This window comes from Epinephelus fuscoguttatus, linkage group LG10 (genome assembly GCF_011397635.1).
Source record: "Epinephelus fuscoguttatus linkage group LG10, E.fuscoguttatus.final_Chr_v1".
In the NCBI taxonomy this organism is placed as follows: domain Eukaryota; kingdom Metazoa; phylum Chordata; class Actinopteri; order Perciformes; family Serranidae; genus Epinephelus; species Epinephelus fuscoguttatus.
In genome coordinates, this window is record NC_064761.1 from 43,382,894 (window position 1) to 43,405,269 (window position 22,376).

Sequence of the window (22,376 nt, forward strand, 5' to 3'; positions counted from 1 at the left end):
CATTGGAAAATGAACAAGGAAATAAATAGTTTAAATTGGGGAATAGTGTTCTGATTTGATTTATGATGCATCCTATTGATTATGGTCAGAGAATACTCATCTCAGCAGGTTTTTTTTACCATCCTGTTTTCTAAGATATTTCAGAAATATGACCTCTGCATCAATGTGTATGTTGCATTTTACTGCTGCAGATGTTTAAGACGGTGCTGATGTTAAAGTACAATATTTGCCTCTGAGATGTAGAGAGGTATAAAGTTGCGTAAAATGTCACGTGCAGCCTATCTCAAATGTGCATTGAAGCACTGGAGCCTCCGTGTGCAGTGGTGTATGGTGGTCAGGCCAGGCCCCAGTGCACGTTAATATGGTGCACCCATGAACCAGCTACGACTTGACATTAGACAAGAGCAACATACACGTTACCCAGCAATCATCGGTGCAAATCGTATGACAAAAATACCAGAAATGAGAAAAAAAATTTTTTTGTTGTTTTATAGTTTATGTAAAGTATATATATTATTTGGTTGTAGAATAGATGTAACTGATGGACTCTAATTTTGTCTACATTGTGTTGTTATGAGGCCCAGACTGTGAATATCTTTGGAGGCGATCGCCGTTTATTCCTGACAGCAGTGACAGCAAGAGGTAAAAACAAAATCTTCTGTCACTTACAACCATGTAACTCGAGCCCCTCTCCCATGGAGCACAACAGCAAAAGAGGTGAATTAGATTCACTTCAGTTCAATTAAACACAGAAAACATACCTGACAGCAAGAGGCAGAAACAAATCCTGTGTGTCAGATAATAACAACTGAAACTAATTTAGTGTATTTATAAAACTTAATATTACAAATGTATTTGACTTTGTTCCACACACACCGATCAGCCACAACATTCAAACCGCTGACAGGTGAAGTGAATAACTGATGATTTTGTTTTCCTCCTCTTTCTTCTCCTTCTGCTTTCCTTCCCCCTTTTTGTTTGTTGCTGTTTTGTTTTGTTTATTTCTTATCCTTATTGTATGATTGAATTGAGGGGAGGTTCTTTGATAAGCCTTTAGTGGCTTCTAACCTCTCCGGCACGTTTCCTTTTTAATCTTGTAAATTTTATACAGTCTGTTTTTTAACATTATGTGCAAATAAAACTAAACTAAACCTTGGATTAGGGTACATCTGGGGTACCGGCACATCACAAGAATCCTTGAGCAGACTGGGACCTGGGAAATTTAGACGCCAGGTCGACACCTTGAGCTTTTTGTCACGCTCCACAGGACATTTCGAAACAGTTTTTATGGTGTGGCATGGTGCATTATCCTGCTGGGGGGCCACTCGGGAGTACTGTTGCCATGAGTGACAGAAGCGAAGGTTTCCCAGCAGAACAATGCATTGGAAGAAAATAGGCTAATAAAAGTTATTCACTTCACCTGTCAGTGCTTTGAATGTTCTGGCTGATCGGTGTATAATGACCGTATTACTGAGACTGACACTTTGACAATTAGAAAATAAATACACCATGATGGAGATGGGTTTTCCCTACCGTTTTTTAATTTAACATGAGTTCTTCTTTGAACATGAGGGTGTATTTCTATTGTATTTCTGAGCCTGTTCTTTGGCCAACAACCTGTTGGACGGTCTTCTCTCCCTATGCCCCCCACAACCGCACTGTCTATGTTTACGCCCCTGTGAATGTGTGTGTGTGTGTGTGTGTGTGTGTGTGTGTCAGGCTTCACTGATGAACTGTGACTTAGTTTAAGACTTCAGTGCGTCAGTGCGCACCAGAGGCGGCAGTCAGTCAGTCAGTCAGCCCGGAGCCTCCGCCGTCAGCTCAGTGTGGATCCTGTGCTCTGATTAAAGATGTCAGGAGGACTTCATGAGGACTTCCAAAAGGCTCAGAGGACAATAAAGCTTCACATGATGCTGGGATGTGAAGTCTTGGTGAGTGTGACCTTGTTTTCCCTGTTTAGATTTCCGTCATTTTTGCCCGACACGCAGCTCGCATATATGTCGCTGTATCGATGACTTGATCTCTGTTTAAAATGTTTTTATAGTTTCATATAAATACAATATCAATCGAGAACATTAGCGCCAGCAACCAGGGCGGAAATTCATAAAAGAAATCATGAAAAACCGACTGGTTTTCCAGATAAAAACTTTTGATCATTAGAATAATCATCATTCCTCGATCCATTTGAGACCTCTGCACCCAGAAACATATTTAACCTCATGCATCTGTGTGTTTTTCCTCGTGTTAAGGTCAGCTAGCAGCTCCTGCGGCAATGTGACAGACATATGAAGAAGACAGTTACTGATGACTCATGGCGACAATGTCCCAAACATGGTCCATCCTCACTGTGACTGTGCTGGCCCTGCAGCTGTGCACAGGTAAGATCAGCTGTAGCACATTTAAATAATCAATGGTGCTATGTAACTAAGTACATTTACTCAAGTACTTAGCTACACTTTTGAAGTACTTGTTCTGTACTTGAGCATTCCAGATAGTTGATACTTCAACACATTTCAGAGGCAAATATTGAAGTTTTTACTCCACTATATTTAATATAAAACCTCTAATAATGACTTGCTTTGTAGATTTAGGTTGATACTCAATAATAAATTAACAGGTTATTATATATTATTGTAGGTGAAGCCATCCAGCAGTGCATAGAGCAATATGATATATATGATTCTTTAATGGGTCATTGAAGAGTCAGTATATGTTACTAGTACTTTTGTACTGTAACTTCAGTAGAATCATGAATGCAGGACTTTTACTTGTAGCAGATTTTTTTTACAGTGTAGGTTTGTTATTTTTACTCAAGTAAAAGATCAGAGTACTTCTTCCAACACTTTTTTCCTGTTAAAGGTTTGTTTTTTTTTTGGAGAGTTTTTCCAAGGACGGAGGGATGTTGTAAAGCCGCCTGAGGCAAACTGTGATTTGTGATATTGGGCTTTATTATTAAATTGTAATTTAATTTGTTTTTGTTGAATAAATGATTTAACTTTATTTGTATTCATGCACAGCATGCAGCACAAAGTGTTTTACAATCCAGCAACATATACAAACACAGCAAAAAGATAAAACCATACAGCTCATTCAAAGAGGAATTAGAAGAATTTAATAAAATATTCTTTGTGTTATTTGGAGATAAATTTTAGATAGTGGATATAGGGGAGACCGGGTGTGGTTATAACAGCACCACTTTCACCAGAAGGGATGATCTGAGAGTCATGCATATGAAATTTCCAAACTGTGTAGGTGTGTGTACATTTTACAGCCAAAACACTTAGTTTCAGTAATGAACGTAATATTTTTAGACCAGGTCTATATTTTGATTCATTGATCTTTGTGAGGCATTTCATCTTTGCCCATTTCAAACCACCCTGCTGCTACAGCCAGCTAAGCCATGGCTGACAGGAGCGAGGATGGCTGTGACAGCATCTGTCTGACTCCTTTTTTTTTTTTTAGCATTCCAGGAGAGTTAGAGGGAAACACTGATTAAATGTGCACAAAAATCTGCATCAGTTGAGGTGAGGCACAGGAAGACAGTGAGGTCTTACCCAAAGAATGTAACACTGAGCAGAAACTGCAAAGAAGTACAAAACCTCAGAGAAAGATCACCACAACTGCCCCATGTGGGTGATCACAGCAGCCAAGGAGTCCTCAGTGTGCAGTAAGAGGATGTCTTAAGTGGTTCCTTGACTGTGGCTGCAGGCTTGTGCTTTGGACTCCGACAGGTACCATGTCTGAAGGGTTACTGTTGGTTCCAGACGTACTGTACTGAAAGGGTGTGGTGTAAACAGAGCTTAAAATTCAGCAATCTAAAAGTGCTTGAACAAAAAGTGTTACAACCACACCCAGTCTCCCCTACACACACAAAAAGGCTCTCCGACATTTCCAGATTCTGACCATGTGTTTGTGTTGAATGTGACACTTGTTGGTGTTATGTTACGTTTTGTCCATGATGTTTGTAAAATTGTGCATCTGTATGAGGATGAATTGTTTCATGAACGTTTCCTCATCTGCTCCAAATTCAACAAATGCATGATCAGTGACTGTCTTACATTTAGATAACCAGATGATATGAACATGCAGTTTATGTAAGTCATCATTTCTGCTTTTTAGGTGAGAAATCCTGTGCCATCTGGTCCAGCGCTGGACCTGTGGTGCAGCGAGGCTCCACTTTTAACGTGTACTGCACCTTTAACTGCAAGTGCAGGGGATCCATGTACAGCAACCATCCGCCCACACTACAGAGCCACAAAGTGTTAAATTCCACAACTATTTATTTTAATGTGTTAAACATAACCAAGAACAGAACTTTCAGCTGTCACTGTAACTGCCCTCCTGCTCTGGACCCCTGTGGACTGGACATCTCAGCTGGATGTGAGTATGAAACCAAAGAGCAGGAAGAGCGTCCCTGTCTGAAACGTAATCCCACAAAAAAATTTTGGCATTGCAGGTTTCTGAAAACCACGGACATGTAACATTTGTACGTTAGTGGCTGATATGTTGCTACGTTTCGTGATGTTTTTTTAACGTGTGATTATGTTTTGGCACAAATCAACTTGGTTGTGGTTATGAAAAGATCACATTTGAGTTAAAAGTACCTGCCTTTGATGGCACAATCTCCACTTTAAATGTCGCTGTTGTCTTGTTTAAAAACACTCTCTTTTGGTGGCACAATCATGGCTAGAAATGCTGTCGATATGTCGCTAACAACAACTGCTTTCCATGGCACAATTGCAGCTGGAAATAGCACCAGTGTCTCACTAAAGAACACTTACTTTTGGGAGCATAATTACAGCTGGAAATGCTGCCAAGTCTTGCTACAAACACCTGCCTTTCATTGCACAGTTGCTGCTGGAGATGCCATCATGTCTTGCTAAAAAGCACCTGCTTTTAGTGGCACAGTTGCTGCTGGAAATGCTGCAAATATCTTAAAATGACCCATTTTGGGTGGCACAACCGCGCCTGGAAATGCCACTGATGTCTGTCTAAAAACACCTGCTTTTGATGTCACAATTGCAGCTGGAAATGCTGTTGATGTCTTGCTAAAAATAACCCATTTTTGTTGTTTGTTGGTCTCAACAGTGGTCTGCCATCCACCACCTCCAGGGCTCATATACATGTAATCAGAACTAAGTCACTCCAGAGACGTTGATCTGATACATATATGATGTACAAATGTAACATATCCCTGGTTTGCAGAAATGTACAATTGTGTTCTGATGACAGACTATTGTTCCTCAAACTACATGACTGTCCAAGCCTTTAATACCAGAGGAGGAGTGTATGACACCAGTAAATGGTGTTTCAAGATGAGACTTTCACATCTTTAGGCATGACTGTAACTTCTTAAGCTACAAGAGCCGTTAATAAAAGAGGCAGAGTTAGTTCTGCCTTCTCTTCTAAACTTGGAGTACACATTGTTCACATGTTGAGGCTGCGTACAACAAAGTGTCAGAGCTAGTTGTGATAAGTTGTGACCACAGAGCTGCTGCTATTGGTGACTAAAAACAAACCTGTCATGTTTTTGACACATGCAGCATACCAGTTCCCTAACATGAAACATGCACACAACATTAAATACTTCTTCTGAAATGACTGAATCTGGTTATGCAATGCAATTGTACAAGAGTTCCCTAACATGAAACATGCACACAACATTAAATACTTCTTCTGAAATGACTGAATCTGGTTATGCAATGCAATTGCAGATTACAAGATTTCAATGATAATATGACTTCCTAACATTTGACTTCCTAACTGGATATTCCTACAGTGATGTGTTGGACTTGTGTTCTACTGCAGTTTCAAATGTTTTTAAGCCTTAAGCCCTGCTCAGTATCTTTCATTTAATTCTTTGTTTTCTTTGTCCTTCAGATCTTCCAGAGCGCCCTAAAAACATTTCATGCATCTACAAGGTCAAAGATAAAGATAAGGGAGTCGTGCTCTGCACTTGGAACAGAGGACGAGATACTTTCCTGAGGAATAGTTCAGTGCTGGGGTGAGTTTTCAACAACAAAACAATCATGCATTGTTTGTATCTACTGTCAAATGAAACTTGGCTTTGTTTGTTTCAGGGTGAGAACTGCATCTAGAAACGGCACAGATGAACCAGTGTGGTACAAAGCCTCCAGTAAGGGAACTGATTCACTGTCAGCTAGTTTCGACGTGTCCAGCTCTGTCCCGCTGATCTCTGTGTGGGTCCGAGCCGAAAATCCGCTCGGCACTGCAGAGTCCATCACCATCAACTACACACTCAGTGACATTGGTAAGACGGCAGCACGTTATCAGTCACCCAGTCACGTGTGTGATTGGATGCATGGCAACTTCTGCACAGAGAGCGAGTTGCGTTTCATTAGATTAAATGAAACCACAGTGATACTGTGACTGGAACTTGAACGCAGCTTTGCAGTGAGATATGTCCTTTCATGCTCTAATCTTTATTTTTATCATGGTTGATTATCTCCCTCCATCCTCCCTTCTCCTAAATGATGACTACCCGTGCCAGCCAGTAATGATGCAGTTGAATTATCTTTTCAATCACTGCTTTTACAGCACAAATATGTCAGAAAGTCATCTTGTGTGCCTTTTGCAGCCTGTCCTGTGACATCTGCTCAAGTTTTTTTGTCTTTATTTTATCTGACTACTCTTGGCAGCGATGCCATCGACTCCTGTTCTTGGCCAACCGGAGTGCTCTTCTCGAGACTGCAACATCAAAGTGGAGCAATCCATGAGGACTCAGTACCTGGAGATCCAACACAGAGCAGAGGCTCAGGCGTGGACATCTTCTCCATACTCAGTAAGAAGTCTTAACTCTTCAGATAGATGCAGATTTCAAACATTTGGGAACCGCCTTGCACTTGAATATATGCGAGATGTATTGCAGAAGGAAACTTAAAATGATTGTTAGGATTTTAAGGTGGCGTTTTAGGAGGTATTTGTCTATAGTCAGTCCTATAGTCTACCTACTGTAGATGAGTTCAGCCAGCCCCCAGTTTGGAGAAGCAGACAGGATTACTGCCATAGAAGCTAAGCAATGGGGGCAGCAGCAAAATGTATTTTAGTCACCTAAAAAAATTAATATCAGTTTACGTGTACGCTATATTATAAATATTCTAAATGCTTTACCTTAGCGTCAGACAGCCTTTCTGACGGGAAGTCGTCATCTATGCATAGAAGCCATCCCTGGTGTAAAATGTGTGTGGGTTGCTAATTTGTCCTGTAGGGGGTCACTACTCTGTCATGTGTGTCGGTCAGTATAGGTCAGTATAGTGTTGCTAGACGGAGAAGCACACACAGTTTTTCGACTGCAACGCTGGGCCACATCAAGTCAGGTGTAGCCTACGCTGCTCAGTGTGATGGTGAAAATCTGTACCTTTGAATGTTTTATGGACAGAGATTCACAGATGTTTGCATGTTTACATTCAAGAGAAATACATTATGCACCAAAGAAGGAGACAAGGTGGACTCTTTGTTGTCACTCAATGAGCAGCAATCGGTTTGGTCAGGCGAGTGCATCAGTTAGTAAGTAGCCTGTCTACGCAGCCCCTCAGTGGCTTTAAGTTTAAGCTTAGCTGCCACACTACGCTCTCTTCAAAGCCACCTGACTCCTTTGACAAAAACAGTAACTTTACCTCACAGAACTGGGCTGTACCCAAATATTCGGATATTTGAATATTCGTTTCTATGGGTAGGTATTCGTTATGAAAGTTTGGTATTAGATATTCGTTTTTTTTATTACTTTTTTTTTTTAATTAAATTTTTTTTAAACATATTTTTTGGTGCTAAATGTAGTCTTTTTGTTGTTGGTAAATGTAGGTTATCAATAAAAATCAAAACTTTTAAATTGCATTGTTAAAAATGTGAAAATATAGTATCGCCTCCCAACGGAGCTTGTGCGCACGGGAGGCTTTAGTGCATCCGTCTGAGGCTGTGGATCAATGCCAAGTTTTACCACTTTATCACTATTCCCTCTAACTTGTAGCTGTTTTTTCGTTATCTTTTGAATTTAATATGAATTATGAAACCGTTTTTGTCAACGTTTGTTTCCCCCGTTTTGTACAATAAATTATTGTTTAAAGTTTCAACAAGTTTCTTTTGGAGTGCGTGACACAAGTGTGTTTTGAAAACGACCGCGGACTGTCACCTGCTCAACGCATCAGTACCTTCGGATGCCATGACAGTAATAGCCAATAATGTCAAGATATCATTTACAGACCGATTTAACAGAGGATCACTGCTGCCCGACCCGCAGGTCCATTTGCGGGTCCCGCGGGTTACGGGTCGACCCGCGCATCACTACTCAACACTGCTGATTAACCATTTTATTGCAGCACAGAGTGTCTGCCAGCAACCAGTTACTTGCAGAAGCTTCCTACAGCTTGTTTCAACGGATCCGATTTAATCAGAAGACAAATTAAACAGGATGAGTAGCCAATGTGAAAATCAAAAGAAAGCATAGAATAATGTACTGAAGGAGACTGTTGTGCCATCACATTTTTTTTGTGGTTTGAGAGCAAAGATCCGGTCGCCGCTGTGCAAAACTCCGCAATACAATTAGGTCCGAAAACCCCGGAGTAGATTTTGCAGTTGCCCCCTGTCGTCAACAGTACATAATTTAGCTTCTGTGCCAGTCTTCCTGTCTGCTTCTCTAAACTGTGTTTCACATATGTTGACGCAACCTCTAAAAACATCCAACAAAGACTTTTTCCTGGGGAATTCTTGTAACATTTCCTCCGAGATTAATTTGATCTAATTTGTTTTAACCTTTTGTAGACCTGTTGTTGCATGGTTTGGAAATCTTTACTGTCCAGTAACAGCCGTAGAAGTCTTGTTAAAATGGTGAGTCAGATTTCAGAGAGGAGTAAGGTCACACTCTTGGACATTTATGAAAGGCAGGTCCTTATAAGGGCGAAGGCTCCATTGAACTGCTAGGACCTTTCACTCCTGGATGAGTTGAAGCTTTTCCTCTCAGGACGTTGTTGGGAGGACCAAAGGATTTCAAGTCTCAGTCATCTGAATGTGTTTAACAGCAAAACACACCCAGGCTGCAGTCTTTGTACTTCCCTTGCACACTGTCACATTTGCACTCTTGTACATATGTCACCTATTTGGTGTGAAATTCCATTTCCCTGCTTTAACTCTATGATTGATTGTGTTAGTGTGTCATAGATGTGGTGTTTTGTGTTCTGTTTATATGTACACTGGCTGCAAAACAAATTTCTGCCAGGGAGACAGCAAAGCTCACCCTAAACCTTGAACCCCAAGCCCTTTGAAGACATAACAGACACTGCGTGATATGACCTCACAGGTCCTCTGCTGATTCAAAATGAAACGGAGATATGAGTGTCAGGATGATGTGCACAGTGTTGCACAACTCCCAAAAAGAAGCTGAAATTTGTGAAACTTGTGCTTTATCGGGTGTTCTTACAGTCTGATCATACATGGCACTTTAAGCCAGGCAGACATCTTTGTTTAAGCAGGTTTAAATCAATTAAAATGACTTAAATTATTCTAAATTTGGCTTACAGGGTGTGCAGATGAGTGTGGTCCAGGTTAGTTCCTCTCTGGAGCCCTACACGTTGTACCATTTCAGAGCCAGATCCAAATTCAGCACCGGCCTGTGGAGTCAGTGGAGCGCAAACATTTCCAGCTGGACTCAAGAGGAAGGTAAGCAAACCTCCTGCATTAACCTGCAGCTACTGAGGGCTGTTCAAAGAACCTGACTTAGTGTATTTTTGCACTTCCTGAGTGAACACATCACTGATTCTGTCTACATGCACACAGATAGATCTGAAGGGAGTATCTGTGGTGTCTAATCTCTGAAAGCTATCAGATGACACAGTAATGTTGCCTTTCTTTTTGGTTTTTTGAGGCAGTTATCAGCTCACCGCTGACCGTCTGCAGGATACATACAAGCCACTGAAACATCCATTCATTAAACAGATAACACACAGTACGCACAGTAGCTCCTGCTGAGATTAGAACAATATATTATAAGTTAACTGTACTTGAGTTTAACGTCCAGCCAGAGTGAAGAAAACTGACGGTAGTGATGCTTCATAGCAAATATTGTAATACTGATGGTGTGAAGATACGAAGGTCTACCAGGTTTACATGATATGAATGTGCAGCAGTGACAAATCATCATCTTTCCACGAACAACTAGCAGCAGCGGACGTCAGAGTAGCGATAGCTGAGGAGATAGTCTTGGTAAAGGGTATTCACATTTTCTTCAGTGCACTGAACATGTGAATGACACTTGTATGTCTGTCTTCCTCATTATCCTGGATAAGCACAATAGTGTCAAAGCCACACACGTGACTTCTGATCTTTTAGTCAGCCGCTGGTTTCGTCCAGGACAGTATGGGAACACCTCACAGAGATTTGAAACATAATTGAGGAAGCTGATGTACCACAATAAACAATTAGATGTCTTGTGAAAGTAATAACATCCTTCAATTGACGTGCAGTTGTGAGCAGGTGCTGATTTCAAATCTTCACCCTTTGTTGTTGTTTTTTAAATAGGCTTTTAGCTGTTTATTGTTATTGTGCTGCTGTATGTGTAGAACTGAGAACAATAACTGCATCAGTTAACTGTTTACTTTAAATACATTTTTCCTTAAAACCAAATGTGTATGAAGAAATATTGAAGTGAGGGAGTTCAAATATTGTTTACGAGTGAGGGTAGAACGGAGCGTGAGATGGATTGGCAGGACCATCGTGGTGAACAGGGAGCTGAGCCAGAAGGCGAAGGTTTAGATTTCCTGGTCCATCTACGTCCCAACCCTCACCCATGGTCACGAGCTCTGGGTAGTGACTGAAAGAATGAGGTCACAGATACAAGCGTCTGAAATGAGTTTCCTCTGTAGGGTGTCTGGGCTCAGCCTTAGAGATAGGGGGAGGAGTCAGACATCTGGAGGGAGCTCGGAGTAGAGCCGCTGCTCCTTCATGTTGAGGTGGTTCAACATCTGATTGAATCCTCCTGGGCGCCTCCCGTTAGAGGTGTTCTGGGCACGTCCCACTGGTAGGAGGCCCCGGGGCAGACCCAGAACACACTGGAGGGATTATATATCTCATCTGGCCTGGGAACGCCTCGGGGTCCTCCAGGAGGAGCTGGAAAGTGTTGCTGAGGAGAGGGACGTCTGGAGTGCTTTGATCAGCCTGCTGCCTCTGTGATAGATAAGCTTCAGATAAGCAGTTGAAAATGGATGGACTGATGAAGTAAAGATTTCTCTCTTTGCGGATTTAATTTGATGTTACTTACTGTATGTTTAGGGTCACTGAGACCCCAGAGAGGTTTGACTCCCTGTGTGGCCTCTTATGAATACACTGTTGTAAAACCCCAATAACAGAAACCCTAATAGATTAATTTGAAGGTAGTGCTGACTGAAAAGTACAGTCAATTCTAATCACATCCATAGAGTGTATGAACTTCAGTTATATCTAACCAGACTTCACAGTCGGGCTCCTCAAACAGAACATCAGGGTTACCCTGCGACATCCAGTATTTCTGCAACATTTGGAGGTGAACTATGTCGTTTCTTGCATTGCAGCTGTGTAACTAATATTTAGGTCTCAGTTTTCCCAAAACTCACCAGCAGGGAAGCGTTCTGCACACACATCAGTAACTCTGACAATATGAGCAACAACGATTTGTTCACTGTCATGGATGTTTATCAAGCTACCTTCAAGTACTTGTATTTGATTCCCATTTTTTTTATTATTATGTTTAAAGGTCCAGTGTGTAGAATTAGTGCCATCTAGTGGTGAGGTTGCAAATTGCATGTAGGGGATCTATGGTGGCTGACGCAAAAGCCAGAAGCGCCCTATCTAGAGTGGTTGGTTTGTCCGTTCTGGGCTGCTCTAGAAACAACATAGCAGACTATGTGGACAAGAACCCACTTGCTGTGTAGATTTCACAGCAACGTTCATTCAAAGGTAACGAAACGCAGATAGCACAAGGCTTCTTGGAAGTATTACTCATCGCCGTCACACTGGAACTCATATAGGAAATGTAACAGAGCTGCAGACTGGTTGTCCGTCACTTGTAAAGGATTCTTTAAGCATGTCTTTTCACTCATTCATTGATAAAAAACAACAACACCCAATTTGTGTCTGTTAAGTCAAGTAATAAGAGGTTTAATGTCTCCTCAGTCCCTCCAGGATGTTATGATGCTGTGACTGCAACAATTAGCGCAAATGCAGCCAGTCTCCGAATTCTGCACATGCTCGCAATATTGTCCAATCACTTTCATATCTATGACAGCATCACTACTATTTTTGCAATTTTCACTTTCCCCCACATTTTCATTGCAAGAAAAAAAGCCTATAAACGTTGCAACTTGCATCACAATCTTTGGAAAAGCTTCATTTCAGGCTGCAAAAACATCCTGGAGGGACTGTCTAATGTATGATTTCAGGATTATGTCCAGTGATTGATTATTTTATTGTTTCAGTTCCAGCCAAAGAGTTGGATGTGTGGTGTGCTGAACCCCTCTCTGACTTTAAATCCCTGAGAGTTTATTGGAAGGTAAGTTTTAAATCAAAAGTGAAAGCTTTCCAGTAGTTTGAATTCTGAATGACTGCAAAGGATAGTACACGTAACACTGTCGTACAGTTTCGTGTGTTTGAAAGTTTGTAGCCCACGTGTTCCCTCTCCCCATTCTCACTCTGCGTGGGCGTGCGGTGTTGTTGCCATAGTAACACATTCTGATCTTCCTGCTTCACTACTACTTCCTGCACAAATTAAAGGTCATCCCTTGACCGCTTCTGAGGTGTGACACCCTCACACACTCACACACACACACACTCACACATCCCTACCCTCCACAGACACACACATACACTCATTTAATGTCACGTAAAGACAGCAAGAGATAAGTGAAACCTGACGGCAGACACTGCAGTTTCAGTTTACAAGAAAAGAGGAGCTGAACAGAAATGATGTGTCCTTCGTGCTGTTCTCTCAGTGTGTTGATTTTGAGTATCCTAGAGCCAGTCGTCCACGTTACTGCTCATGTTCTTCACCAGAGGTCAATACATAGTGTCAAACTCAATCACTCACTTTAAAACATCTCTGTGACTGCAGGAGCTGAACGTTTCCATCGCTAGAGGGAAAATCATAGAGTACAAAGTGAGAGTTGACAGCCAAAGCTTTGGACTGATCTTCATCACTAACATTAGTGCCAACACCAGGAATTATTCAGTCCCGTTCTGTGTCGACTGTGAAGTCACAGTGTGGGCGTGTAACTCCAAAGGGCCGTCACCTCCAGCCAGAATTACAGCCCATCACACAAAAGGTAAAAAAAAACAAAGAGCAAACTTTGTCTGAATGCTTGTGTAATGACGTAATGTTGTCAAAAGGTTACAGACAAATATGAGATGCATCAGTAGCACTGAGGGTGAAGTCGGTGTCTGGATGATTCTCTCTTGCAGTGAATGTAATGCAGTTCGAGCCCCCTCAGGATGTGCAGGTAACTGCAGACAGCCAAAGTGTCACCATCTCCTGGAGGAAGCCTGACACTGCACCGCTTGACGCAGTGTATGTGGTGGAGTGGTACCCAGAGGGCCACAAGCTGGAGGAGCTCAGATGGGTCAGGCTGGGCAGAAATGACAACCATACTGTTGTTACAGGTGGGACACGTACAGTTACAGTAAATACTTTTTCCACCTCCTGTTGCTCACTGTTGTACTGAAAATCACCATCTGTCTTTATGCAGATATTAAACCTTTTGAGTGCTATGAGGGAGCAGTGCATGTTCTCTATAACGGGAGCTCAGTGAGCAGGACCAGGTTTACAGGTGTCAACACTCTGCAGTCAGGTAAGATCTATAGGAAGACCTCATACAGAAAATCACCATTTGTGTATCAGTCACTTATCCTGTGATACACTGAATTCAATTCAATGGAACTTTATTTATCCCGAAGGAAATTCTTGTGCCAAATAATGCTCCAAGTTACAGTAACACTAAGTACAGTCACCACAATTTGAATGATTCAAAACCAGTACCAACCTGAAAGCTAGTGGGGCCCTCGGGTCAGGGTGACACACTGGGGCCAGTTTTAGAACAATGGAGTATTAAATAACTGGTAAAATACACAAATATACAAGATAGAAGTGTTTTCAGTGAGCAAAGGCAAAAAATAGTTGTTGTTGTTGAAAAGTAGTAATGCTCATCACCTAATGTAGGTGAATGTTGTTGTCAGTGTCCTTTGTTTCAGCTCTGCTCCCTACAGCAAACATCTGTTACCAAACTCTCACACATCGTGTACAGTATAACCGAGGTCTCATTTCCCCAGCCGTATGCTCAGACTTTATTAGCTGAAACCTTGCTGTTTAAAACACTTGTGCAAATGAGTAGTGCACGTGGCAGGCATGTGCATTTGAACTCTGTGCGTGTGTTCCACTGAGCAGAGTTTTAACGGGCATGAGACTGTTTTGCAGAAGTTCTTTTAAATAGTAAGGTTTTTGAGAAAATGTTTTTGGGAAGTACTGAGCGGTGTTGTAGTCCTCAAGATCAGTCGTGATCTTGTGACCACCTTTTGAAGGTCTGGTCACAGTCTCTACCTCATTTTTTCTCAGTCCTTCGGTCTCAGACAAAGAGGACAGAATTATTTTCCAAGACTGGTCAGGACCACAACTGCAGGATATAACTGCCTGTGCAAAGAAGAAGTGTTGAATGAAGATGGTGAAGTGGATTTTAGCTACTTAGAGTTCCCACAAGGCACGGTGCTGCAGTGGTTTGCATTGTCGCCTCACAGTGAGATGGGGTGGGGCCTCATGGGCCTTCTGTGTGGAGTTTGCATCTTCTCCCCATGTCAACATGGGTTTTTTCTGGGTGCTTCCTCCATCAGTCCAAAGACATGCAGGTTAATTGGTGACTCTAAATTGTCCGTAGGTGTGAATGTGAGTGTGAATGGTTGTCTGTCTCTATGGGCTCTAGTTTCCTGGCGCGGCGCAGGGTGGTGCAGGGCGGCGCAGGGTGACGAACCCCGTGCAGAGCTAGTTTTGAGCAGCGCAACCCGAGGCGCGCTCAGTTTGGTAGTTTGGCAGACCGAGGTGCGCTGAGATGGGTGTGGCGGCGCAGCAGGGGGAGGTGTCGACAGATCCAGCTTGGCACAGTGACAGTTTCGTGCCAAAAGGCTTCGCCGAAGGTGCGCTAAAAGCTCGCCAGCTGAAACCAGGTCTACTGTCAGCGCAGGCGGAGCGCAGCCGGTGTAAGCCGAAGTTTGGCTGACCGGCGGACAGTGCGCACACGTCACCAAAACCTCACAGGCAGGTTTCCAGAATGTCAGGCACATTAACGATGCAATAAATACCCACAAAAACACTGTTCAATGCAACTATCTGCAATCAGCACATAAATGTATCTCTATATCGACTGTCCCGTCACATCTGATGTCAGATCAAAGGGGATTGGCACCGTTTGGCACGTTTGGCACGCGTAATGGAAACCCAACCTGATTTGATTAACACAGCTGCAAACTAATGAGTTCACATCCCTCTCAGCCAACCACAAACAGCCACAGCATCAGATAGGGAGTATATATTCAGCATCTGTCATCTTAGAAAAGTGAAAGGGAACACGTGGGCTACATTTAAGGGCGAGGAGAGGGGCTCATTTGATTGGTGTGATGTGTGTAAAACCCACTCCACGCCTTCTCTCCTCCCTCTTTCCGACTTGCGCCGGTAGGAGGGACGGAGGTGGGAAAGAGGAGTAGCTGCGCCAGGCGCACAGTGTGCCAAACTTACAAAATCCGCCTGGCCACACCCAGTTGGCGAAGCGCAGGTGCGCTGCGCCCCTGCCTCGCTCAGTCTGTGAAACTAGAGGCCTATGTGTCAGCCCTGTGATAGTCTGGTGACCTGTCCAGGATGAACCCTGCCTCTCACCCAGTGTCAGCTGGGATAGGCTCCAGCATACCTGCGACCCCTAACAGGATAAGCAGTTATAGAAAATGAATGAATGAATGAATTCCCACATGCAAAGTTCCCCTCTGCACTTCTCTCTGATTGGTTTATCATGGTGCACATATATAGTCTACAGCAGTGGTTCCCAACTGGTGTGGCCACAGGGTCCAGATTTAGTCATTAGTTCAAGGTCCACACAGTTTAATACATTCAGCATCATCCTTGCGTTTGCTCATGTTGTCTAGCTAGTTTTCTGTCTCTGTCAAGTATCTTTCCGTTAGTCACTCACTCTACAGCAGGAAACAGCACTACAAAATAAAAGCTCTGTGCTGGAAATTCACTGTTCTTAAAGTAAAGTGTCTTTTTTGCAAACTTGACACATTCACGAGTCACTTGTGGTCCATTCAAAATGAACCACTGGTCTACAGTATATTACTGTCAAAGAGGTCATTTGTTTTTATGGGAATGTGGATCTTTTAGATCAATTTCAAGGAGTGTTGGTGGTTTGCATGTTCCATCAATCATATGATGGGTGAAGTATTCCTTTAACAGTCTTGATGCAATAGTTCAGGAATTGTTTCAAATATTCCTTCGTCATCCATCCTGTTGAGTCTTTTTGGGCTTTACTTGTTGTTTGCAGTTCCAGCAGTTGTTCCATCGGTCCAAGAGACTGTTGAGGGAAACGAGGTGACAGTGACCTGGAACGATATTCCCAGGGGTCAGCGTGGAGGTTGTGTCACCAAGTATACCATCTATTTAGAAAACGACGGCGGATACCAGCAGGCTTGTAAGAACCATTTAGCTTTATTGAAATTTGTTGTACACTGAGATGATGGCATGGTCTGTGTAGCGTGTACTCTTTGGGTAACAGATACATGAGTAACTTCAGCCTCTGCTGTGTGTACATGACTGTGTGTTTCAGACTCTATACCAGCATCACAGAGGAGGCATGTAATCAAAGACCTGTCTCCAGGTGTCTACAGCCTGTGGATGACTGCTTCAACTGCTGAAGGAGAAGGAACTGCAAGTCCAAACGTCAAGTTCTTCATCCAGCGTGAGCAGCTTTCCAAGTCTCTTTAAAACAATAGTTCGACATTTTGGATGCTTATTTTCTTTTCTTGCCAAGAGTTACGTGAGAAGATCAATCACACTCTGATCTCTGTACAGCACAGTAGAAATAGTCGAGGACATAACCTGCTTTTACACTTCAATTTTCTTCAGACTGAACAAACAAGATATGATGTATAAGTATATGAACTTTAGAGGCGTTGGTAGGGACATTGTGTCGGCCAGGTTAGTGGTTTCCCCCAGTTTCCAGTCTGTATGCTAAGCTAGGCTAACCGGCTGCTGCCTGTAGCCAAAATGGCATCAAAATTCTCATCTAGCTCTGCAAGAAATGAACAACTGTATTTCCCAAAATGTCAAGTTATTTATTTAACAGAGATGAAACTAGTTCTGTTTATTTTTTTTTCAAGACTCCAGCAGAATTTCTTACAATACAGCTGACTTAGTATTTAATAATATTAAAGGGACAGTTCTCCTGCAGTGCTGTCTATCAGCCTAGGTGTTTTGGTGTGAGTTGCTGATTGTTGGGGTGATCAGCTGTAGAGGTGGCTGCCCTCTCTTGTAGAGAATTAAACTCAGTGTCACTCAGCTGGTGGTGCTCAAGACAAGACAAGGCCTGGATATTTTGCTCCTCATTGAACATTAACAAGGGATTTCTGAAAGGCCAGTATGAACAGGAGGAATTACCTTAAAAGTCATCGTGTAGTATGTCATAAAAACATCCCGAAAAATGTCATATTAAAGTATGTCGTCCAAATATCATAAAAAACGTCATAGTATAACATGTTGTCCTAATGTCATAAAAAAATGTCATACTATACTATGACATTTTTTAATGATATTTTGAGAACATACTATATGACGTTTTTTCATTATTTTTGACGACATACTATACTATGACGTTTTTTATGATATTTGGATGACATACTATACTATGACGTTTTTTCATTATTTTTGACGACATACTATACTATGACGTTTTTTATGATATTATGACGACACGCTATACTATGACATTTTTTCATGATTTTTGACGACATACTATACTATGATGTTTTTTCATTATTTTTGACAACATTCAAACTATGACGTTTTTTCATTATTTTTGACGATATACTATACTATGATGTTTTTTCATTATTTTTGACGATATACTATACTATGACGTTTTTTATGATATTATGACGACATACTATACTATGACGTTTTTTCATTATTTTTGACGATATACTATACTATGACGTTTTTTATGATATTATGACGACATACTATACTATGACGTTTTTTCATGATTTTTGACGACATACTATACTATGACGTTTTTATGATATTATGACGACATACTATACTATGACGTTATAGTATAGTATGTCGTCCAAATATCACAAAAAAAGTCATAGTATAGTATGTCGTCCAGATTTTTTTTAGAACTACTGATCGAGGATCTTTGTTTCAAAATGCTTTAAAATGGTCAGTTTAGCTGTTAAATTCCTAAAAAGTTATCCTGAGGAGTTGGATCTCAAAATGTCCTCACCCCACCTGAAAGTCATGACAATGACAACTCTATCTGTCAAACAATTTAATAAAAACACTTATATTTACAGCTTAATACAGTTGTTTTGCCTGGTTTATTCCTTTCAGCAGCCTTTTTGCAGCAGAGGTGCCAAATGTATATGCTGCATCTTAGATCTCTTTTTTTCACTGTCACTTTTGCAGAGGAGACCCAACTGTCCCCTGTGATCGTGTGTGCAGTCGCCGCCCCGATCGCGATGATTCTGGTGTGTTTGTGCCACTGTTCTGCGGTGAAGGAAAGGTAGGACACCAACAGCAGCTCCATGTGGATTTATCAGTGAAAGCAACTCACAAACTCAAAGCTTTTATTGTTTGTTCATTTACAGTTGTGCAGAAACACATAACCATTGTTGTCACAGAAATGTTGCAGCAATAAAAATACATAATTACACTGCCATTAAACCTGCCATGCTATAACCCCCCCCCCCCCCCCAGGTTCTGGGTGTATTTCCAGTGCCTCATGCTCGATAATGTGCCAGATCCTGCAAACAGCAAGTGGGCCAAAGAGTGTACCCAGGAGAAGGTAATGTAATGTGGATCAGATACAAACAACTGTAAGTTACAACTCACTGTTCGGAGTTTAATCCTGTATCTCTCCTCAAAACAGGGCAAGATGAACCTCCAGCTGCAGCTGAGCAACTCCACTGTAACCGAAGAGGAGCAAGAGCCCATCTTGGTGGAGGTGGAGGAGGTGCCCAAGCAGAACAGTGACAAATGCACATCTATGGGCACCTCCTCGCAGCTGCCCTCACAAACCAGCCTGAGCCCCGCAGCAGAGCCGGCCACACTGCTCTACCCTCTGACCACCTACATCAAGAGCTTCTCCCACGACTCAGACAGCTCCGACCACACGCAGACCTCTCTGGACACCAACACGACCGTGGACTACATCTCATCACACGGCCCGGGAAATATAGACGAGGAGAATGAGGAGGAGGAGGACGAGTTTGAAGAAATGCTGGATTTCTTCCCCAGTCACAACATCTTCGTAGAGCCACTGCGGTTTGAGGGGAAGTTGACTCTGAACGCGGTCAGAATTGACTGCAGTGACTTCTTACAGGACAGTTAGTGTTCACCTGAAACCAGAACTCTTTGATGAGACGAGGTTTGGTGAAGACAGGACGCAGTGGCCGGAGGTGGCGACTGGATCCCGCTTTCTTTCAACACCAACTACCTCCTTCCTCACTGAAAACTGTAACAAAAAGCTCTGGCTGAAGTCGTCCAGAGCAGCTGTGCAGTGATCATTTCTGACTGGAAAAATACTTATTTCATGCATTACAATTGTCTTCTCTTCAGAGCAGCGTCGGACACACTAATGCCATGAGCGAAATGAACACAGTACAGTTTGCACGACAGAGTATCAGATCAGATATTGTCATTTCTGCCTGTCTAAAGCGAACGGTTTGAAAAAGACATCCATATGCTGGCAGCACTCATTGGCCAGTACCAGGACCCTGAAACTCAAGCCGCTAAATTGAATTCAGCTCTCATTCATTTTATTATTTGCAGCTGTTTTTTTCGTACTGTAACATATCAAACGTCATGCATACTCTTATCATAGCGTGCATCTATGCTACCTCAGTCTTAGCTCATCTAAAACAGGAGAAAGGTACGTTTGTTAGTGGGTTAGTTACTATTTTGCTGAAGATCAGACTCAAGATAAATCAATTCTAACACTCTTATCTGCATTTTTAAATATCTGAAAACAAGTGTTTGCAGCCATGCTAGCAGCTCTGTGAGACTGGACACAGCTAAATGCTAACATGCTGATGCTGAGGAGGTATAATCCTCTTGGTTTAGCGTGTTAGCATGCTACATTGTGTCGGTTAGAGCTCACACTGCAAAGCACAGCAACGTTTTGGAGCTATCTGGCCGTAAGTTTACATTTTGAGCTGATGATGGCGCCACATGATCACCAAGTCATCCTGCAGTTGAGCTTGAATGTTCCACATATCACCTTATTCCACGCAGAAGCTGTTTGCAAATTATCTTTAAACCAAAAATGACAACCTGCTGGTGGCGACAGATACACAGGTAGAAAAATCAGGGGATTGTTTTTACTATATTTGCACTGATGCATCTCAGGTATGTGGGCACAGGGACGCTGCTGTGCTGTATATTGTTTTTTGTACATAGTGTTAAATAATCTATGTTGCATCAGCTGAACTCAGAAAAACACTTTCCGACTCTGCTTTGCACAAAGATGTGTGTTAGAATTACAAGCTTGATTTGATTTCAATCACCAAAGTAGGGTTCATCCTCTGGGACCATAAATGCCTGTAAAAAATGTCGTTGCAAAAACATTCTATGTATAGTATTTTTCTTTGGTCGCTGTAATTGCTTCATTTAGTCACGCAGCTGTAATGAGAATGATTTGTTCATTTTAATGTGCAAATAAAGTGATTTAATCTCTGATTGATTATCTGTCTCTTGTATGAGCTGCTGGTCTGAAACAGGGTAAACTGACTGACCTGAGGCCTGTACAGCTTAGCCAGGATATCTTTTCATCATCTGGACTGACTAACCTGTCACATCGGCCGTCTGAATAAACCGTGCAACAAAGCTGTTATCAACTAGTTCAGTCAACTGAGTTTTCCTGTCCAGCCGCAAGTGTGTTCATGTGAAAGAGGCGGGGGTGTTGATTACGAGCGACATCATCAAAAGCACTAATGAAGGAGGCTGCTTCATATCTCACTATATAATGACGAAAACTCTGTGTGTGTGTGTGTGTTCCATGTTTTTCTCCTCACTGACTTGGTCAATCCATGTGAAATTTGGCACAGTGGTAGAGGGTCATGGGAGGATGCCAATGAAGCAATATTACATCAATTGGCCAAAGGGGGGCGCTATAGCAACCCATTGAAATGTCAAACTTTGAATGGGCATATCTCATGCCCCGTATGTGGTAGAGACATGAAACTTTGCACAGAGATGCCTCTCCTCATGAGGAACACATTTGCCTCAAGAACCCATAACTTCCGCTTATATAGATTTTCCACCATTTTGAATTTTTTGAAAAACACTTCAAATGGATCTCTTCCTAGGAAGTTTGAGCGATCTGCATGAAACTGGGTGAACATAATCTAGGGAGCAATATCTAAAGTTCCCTCTTGGCAAAAGTTGGAAAACTTCCTAAAACTGAGCTTCTATAAGGCAATGAATATTGTGGAGGGCGTGGCTCATCACATAAAGGTGTAGAACATCTCAAGGGTTTCACCCATCACCACGCAACTTTGTAGGCATATGAGCACACATAATCTGAGGGGACCCCTCCATTATTGAGCCCATCAAACAAAATGGGGGCGCTAGAGAGCTCATTTCTTATCTAGGCCTAACCGCCATATGGATTTTTACTAAACTTGGTAGATATGTAGAACAGGACGCCTCAAGGTGACTGGAGAAATTTAACTCTAATTGGCAACTGGGTGGCGCTATAACAACAGAAAAATGCTTCAAAGTGAGAAAATGTTGAAACACTGAAAATGCAATCCAGAAATTCACAGTTCACCGTACTTAAATTACATGTGGGTATCTCTACGTTATATTTGGCGTTAGTATAGAGTATGATTTGCCATTTAGTTGGATGATGAGTGTGTCACATAAACACTTTAAAGTAACACCAGACTGTTTCTGCTGCTGAAGTAAAGAGTGGAAAAGTAGTTCATGACTGATGACGTCTGTCTGTCTGAAATGTTGCATTTGTAACTAAAGCTGATTAACAGGGTGGATTATTTTACTTTTAAGTTTCACTTATAAGCTGCAGTTATTGATTTAGAGCATAAAAAACATCACTGTGGACTAAAATTAACTTTGCACAAGTTAAAAT

At 42.0% G+C, this 22,376-nt stretch overlaps 1 protein-coding gene across 1 annotated transcript; it reads left to right on the forward strand.

Annotated features, from left to right (window-relative positions):
• Positions 1 to 1,777: 1,777 nt before the first annotated feature.
• Positions 1,778 to 20,965, forward strand: il12rb2 (interleukin 12 receptor, beta 2a). Its single transcript, XM_049588251.1, has 16 exons — positions 1,778 to 1,931; positions 2,250 to 2,378; positions 4,120 to 4,380; positions 5,881 to 6,004; positions 6,081 to 6,271; positions 6,660 to 6,802; positions 9,534 to 9,672; positions 12,462 to 12,535; positions 13,094 to 13,304; positions 13,441 to 13,638; positions 13,725 to 13,826; positions 16,554 to 16,700; positions 16,836 to 16,967; positions 18,695 to 18,791; positions 18,986 to 19,073; positions 19,158 to 20,965. The coding sequence occupies exons 2-16, from the start codon at positions 2,312 to 2,314 to the stop codon at positions 19,617 to 19,619; spliced, it is 2,436 nt and encodes an 811-aa protein (XP_049444208.1). The 5' UTR covers positions 1,778 to 1,931; positions 2,250 to 2,311; the 3' UTR covers positions 19,620 to 20,965.
• Positions 20,966 to 22,376: the final 1,411 nt, after the last annotated feature.